At 33.7% G+C, this 6,000-nt stretch overlaps 1 protein-coding gene across 1 annotated transcript; it reads right to left on the minus strand.

Moving 5' to 3' along the window:
• Positions 1–3,114: 3,114 nt before the first annotated feature.
• On the minus strand, positions 3,115–4,885 carry LOC137810255 (eugenol synthase 1-like). The gene is made up of 5 exons (XM_068611429.1): positions 4,531–4,885; positions 4,314–4,448; positions 3,879–4,116; positions 3,572–3,775; positions 3,115–3,481 (listed from the first exon to the last, which is right to left on the minus strand). The coding sequence occupies exons 1-5, from the start codon at positions 4,711–4,713 to the stop codon at positions 3,315–3,317; spliced, it is 927 nt and encodes a 308-aa protein (XP_068467530.1). The 5' UTR covers positions 4,714–4,885; the 3' UTR covers positions 3,115–3,314.
• Positions 4,886–6,000: the final 1,115 nt, after the last annotated feature.

The following is a 6,000-nucleotide window of genomic DNA, read 5'->3' on the forward strand; positions in this document are numbered from 1 at the left end:
TAAAGTTAATCGGAATAGAACTTGAATATTAAGATATTTTTATCGCACACAGATCATACTTGCGGAGGTATTTTTCGTGGGAGTATGTGGGAATTTATTGGAGCTTTTTCTGCGTTTCTTGAAGTTCAGACTGCTCTGGTTGCTGAGTTTTATGGGGTTATACATGCTATGGAGGAAGCTCAAAAGATGGGGCTTACTAATGTCTGGCTGGAATGTGATTCTGCTTTGGTTTGTGCTGCGTTTACTGCTAGGACAAATGTTCCTTGGATGCTTCGTAATCGATGGAATGTTTGTCTTAATTACTGTGGGAAAATTAGGTTTACAGTTACTCATATTTTTCGTGAAGGAAATGCGTGTGCTGATAAGTTGGCTAATTTAGGATTTTTTTCATAAAGAACCTTTTCTTTGGTATAATAGGCTTCCACCTTGTCTGTTCTTAGAATTCTTTATGAATAGGTATAGTCTATCTATATATCGTTTTTGTTAACATATGGGTTTTGGTCTAGTCCCCCCGTATTTTTGTATTTTTTTCTTTTGTTTAATAATATTTTTTTCATGTGATGGTAAATGATTGTTGTTACTTGAGGTGTCAGCCTAGTTGAGATCTTAAGTGGCATAGTGATACCTAACATGAAAGCTTTTATTTAAAAAAACTATCCCTTCTTAAAGTAAAGTTCATTTTCTTTTTCAATTAAAAACTGTGATATCGTCATTTCCGATTTCGAAATTTTATCTCATCATATTTATCTTAAAAAAAAATTGTTACATGTACATGTTATCACAAAGCGTCGATTATCAAAGTATTTTCTTTTCCTATAACAAAAATAGAGTGATAAAGTTAATCGGAATAGAACTTGAATATTAAGATATTTTTATCGCACACAGATCATACTTAGGATTATGAGTTATAAGTTTAAGATTTTAGTTTAATATAATTCTTTCTATAAAAACTCTCATCTGAAACATCACTATCAAACTTGAAATTTCAGTTACGTTAACACTTAGATAATAACAATCATATGTCTCCATATAAAAAAATATTATTAAAAAAAATAAAAAAAATATGTAGAGATTAAACCAAAACTAATATATTAACAAAAATGATACATAGTTAATTTATACATATTAATAAAAAAAAACCTAAATGGAAGCCTATTATACTAATAAAAATATTCTATGAATAAAGTCTAAATTAGCAAACTTATCAGCACATGCATTCTCTTCACGAAAAATGTGAGAAACCCTAAATTTGATTTTCTTATAGTAATTAAGACAAATGTTCCACCTATTACAAAGCATCCAATAAACAATAATTCTAAACCCATCTTTTGAGCTTGTTTAACAATATATATAACTCCATAAAACTCCGCAACCAAAGCAGTATGAACATCAAGAAAAGTAGAGAAACCGCCAATAAACTTTCTCATACTCCACTAAAAATATCACCACAAGTAGCAAACTCAGGAGAACCACTGGAGAAGGAAACTTCCATCTAACATAACAAGAAGAAGATAAAACTTTACTACTACAAGTATTAATACCAAAAAACTTAAACACATTAAAATCAAACATATCATTCCACATAGAACTTTTAGACCAATTACCCTAGAGAGGTGAGATCTTTAATGACCGAAATGACCCTAGCTGTTGGGAATGACAAAGGGTTCTAAGGGTTCCCTCATCCTATAGAATTATTTAATTGTTTGATGGATCGAGAAGTATCTCATGATAAGACGTAGATGATATGACCAGCCAAAGGAAGACATTTGCTCAGGCTTTGAGAAATACATGTGACATTCCTTTATCCCAGCTACCTCCTCTTGTATTAAGGGAGACATGATTGTTGTCTGGATTGATGAGGCAGATTACTTGGCTTGACTGTTCTTGAGGATTGCAAGACCCATCTTCATGATCGGATTATTCTATCTAAAGGGATAAACCCCTCACACACCTAAATTTAACTAAAAAGTTGTAATGGATGATGAAGGCTCTTGGCCCATGGAAAACAATTCCTCTTGATAAAGGTTTCTATGAGATTGTTTGGCTGGACAAAAGACTTTATCCTAGCTACCATGAAAAGTATCAAAACAAACAATCTAAAGAAATCCGAAGATAACTTCAAAGAACGCATCCCGCTCAAACTCATAGAAATCCTTCTCAAGGATAATTGTTTTTCACAATCCAGAGCTTTTAACATTTTTAGTTAAATTTAAAAATTTAGGGGTGTGAATTCCCTTTAGATAGAATAATCTGGTCATGATTATGAAAATGAATCTTGTATCAAGACCAACCAAATAAATTGTCTCATATGGACAACGATAATGTCTCCCTTAAGGAGTAGGTAGCCGGAATTAAAAAATGTCACAGATATTTTACAAAGTCTAGCAAATGTCTTTCACCGATAATAGCATCTAGAGTCTTATCAAGAAATACTTCTCCATAAATCAAACAATTCCATGGATGAGAGAAAACGCTTAGAACCCTTCCTCATTTCCAACAGCTAACAAGCTACTGCCCAACCAGCCCTGCAGCCACCAATCACCGCCTCCGCGCGCAACACCACCGCGCTCCGACACAAGCTCGTCGCGCGCAGATCGCGCACCACCCCACGTCTCGCGCCGCAATCCACCGCACGGGGTCGCACTCAGAGACGCCGCAGCAGGGCAGCTGTTAGTTCGCAACCTCCGCGACGCCCAACCACAACCGCGAGCGCCGCCGCCCCAAATCACAGAAACCCTAACGTTGCCGCATCTCCGCACCGCACAAACCCTAACCTAATTTTCCCCCCCACAAATCATAACTCCCATTCTCTGTTCAACCACCTACCAAAGTAATTTAATTATATTTTATAGCCAATGAAATCGTTTTTAAAAGTAATATATTTCATACGGTCCATATCATATTTTATGATTAGATATTAGCATAACATTATATTCCAAAATTCAAACCATAAAATTATTTATTCAGATTTCAACTGTTATATCATATTTTCAATTTAGGTTAACTTACCTGTAGTGGAAGAGTAATACATCTTCCTACATGCCTTTGAATAAAAAGTCTACTGTTTTATAAATAAAAAGGTAAATAATTTAATGTTTTTGAATTATAAAAGGATTCAATATCAGTAGAGGATTTATAATTATTTCAACTAAAATCACAGTGAGAATCAAACAGTAGAAGTTTAATATGAGAAGTTGAAAGCAGCAGCAAGCTAAAGGAACAACAACACAAGCATAAGTAACAAATTACAGTTGAAAGACAAAGTACAAATTCTTGAGCAATTCACAGGATGCTCTGATTTTATTCCCTGGATTTCAGATAAACGCGTTCAAATAGTCGTCCACCGTAGTGTAGTTGACCTCAGGATAAAGTTCAGAACCTTCCACCCCGAAAGAAGCCTCAATCTCATAGTTTGTACAATCTCCCTTAACCAGCATTGAGTAGCCCAGTGCTAACATCAAATTAGCAGGAAAAGGAGACTCTGCAGAGAAAACAAAATCATAACATAAATCTTGCTAAAGGTTAATCAAAATTGTCTTCACATAACACTGATTAAATTATACACACTAACCCTGGATGATCTTAAGAAGTTGATCTTCTGGAATGTAGACTTTCTCAAGGGTATTCTTAATCTTGTTTTCCCACAAGGAGACCAGCTGGTTGAAGGTCAAAACATTGGCAGGGGGTCTGAGGTACAGTGTTTTGTTCAAGGTTCTGGGGTCATCCACTGCTTTTATGGTGTAAGTCCCAACGTCTTCTTCAGACACAAAAACAGCTGAAACAATAGTTTCAAACGCACAAACTCAGATAATTCTATTATCTTTTACTTGTACAAAAAAAAAAAAACTGTAATATATAATTTGGAACATTGTTGTTACCTTCGACGTTTCCATCTCCTAGAATGGTAACCTTGTCTCGGGGAGGAGCTGTGACATTTTGTTGTCCCAGTGTAGGCAAGAAGTAACCAGCAAAGGCATTTGAACAGATATACGTGTAGGGGATTCCTTCAGCTTCAGTTGCCCTTCGGATATTCACTTTTTTTGCAAGAAAGCTAACCACTGGCTCAACTGCATTGTGTCTGTCCACATCAAGCCCGAATTCCGAAGGAAGGAACCTCTGATGATAGAAGAAACAAGGATTAATTGTTACGAAAGTAGACTTTTGAGCCTAACTCAACTCCATAAAACTGGTTCATGAGATTAAGGTTTGCACTCACTTATCTTTATCTTTAGTGTGGGATCTCTAACATTAATATTAATATGTCTTAATATGTCTGATTCAAGGTTTTGTAACACAAGACATTATGCGTGTACCTTAATGTTTCCAGCTTCTTTAATTGCTGCGATGAGCTTCACTTGATCGTCTATCTGCTGTCCACCCAGTGTAGATATTACAACATCAACTTCCTTCAAAGCCTTAACAAGGCTTTCATGATCATGTAAATCACCCTGCAAAAATCACCCACAGGGATTTCCATCAAAATTTGAAACACTACCTAAATTTGACTTACATAAAAAGAAAGGCACATACATAAAGCAGAGTGACTCCAGAGGCCTTGAAGGTCTCAATAAGTTTAGACTTTTCAGGATGAGAAACAGTGTTCTCTCTGATCAACACAAACGTGGGATGTTCTGCTTCTGTGCTTGCCTTAACTATGAATTTTCCTATGTATCCTGTTCCTCCAAGAACCAGGATTTTGCTCTTCGCTGCCATTCAACAAAAACAACTCAACTTTCAGGTTCAGATCAAAATAAGCACTGAGTTTGAGGATGTGATGAGTTTAGGGATGAATTGGCCTCCTATTTGTAGAACAGTTTCTGGGATTCATTGACGTCAATAGAGAAAAGTCTAATAATCAACTATAAAAAAAAATCTACTAATACTTGAAGGGATTCATTGACGTTTGTTATTATGCATTCACACATTCTTTTTATTATGAGAGCTTACAAATAGTGGAAACAGTGTAAAAATGCTGCAGTGGTGAAACCACAAGTGTCAAGATTAGTGTAAGAGTTACAAAAATAAACAAGGCAAAAATTATTTTATCAAGTTTTGGAGTGAATTTTTATATAGAGTGATTAAATTTATGTTTCTTATAGACTAAAAAAATTAAAATAAACTTCATCACATATTACATAGGCGTTGCACCTTTTTATCTGGATTTTCCTCTTTTATTCAACATCCACAATAATAAAAATCTAATGTATGTATATAAATAACTTTAGATGAATTAATTAATGAACCTATTTTTTCTTTTTGACACAAGTTTCTCTTTCAACTAGCATAGTTCAAAATAAGCACTAAGTTTGAGGGTGAGAATTGGCCTCCTATTAGTAGGGCAGTTTCTGTCCGAATGTTTCTTATTTAAGTTCATTGTGAATAAATAATAATGAAAGATACCAATCTCATGTCTTTAAGGATTTATTTTAGTTTTATTTCCTGATTGTGACGTGACATTTGAATTAGCCGGCGTTTATTAAAATAAATCAAAATCTTCAACTACTTCTAATCTTATTGGGTCAATGTATAGAATCAAAATTAACTATTTTTTTAAGGAGTCCAAATTAACTATCTAAATATTATAATGTGTCTTTTTTTTTGTAAAAAATTATATTCAATTATTGTTTTGTTATATATAATTTTTCTCTTAAATCTATATTACGCTATAAATATTCTTTAGAATAAACTTTAAATAGTTCTGATACCAGTGAATTTTAAGTCTAAGTCAATTGCATAAAACCGCTCTATATTATATTACAAAGTGGACTTTAAACCTAACTCAATCTCATAAAACTGAATCATGAGGGTGAGATTTGCACCACTTATATACAATAAAATATCTTAATCTCTAGTCATCCCACCATTTAAAAACAAATTAAAGTCTTTCTCGATAATAATTATAAATGTAAAGCTTATATATAATGGATATATCAATATAGTACCAATTATAAATCTAATTAAATATACTTGATTCACATGTTAAAAGTCAACAAAATTTAT

Source organism: Phaseolus vulgaris, chromosome 2, assembly GCF_000499845.2.
Source record: "Phaseolus vulgaris cultivar G19833 chromosome 2, P. vulgaris v2.0, whole genome shotgun sequence".
NCBI classification, from domain to species: Eukaryota; Viridiplantae; Streptophyta; class Magnoliopsida; order Fabales; family Fabaceae; genus Phaseolus; species Phaseolus vulgaris.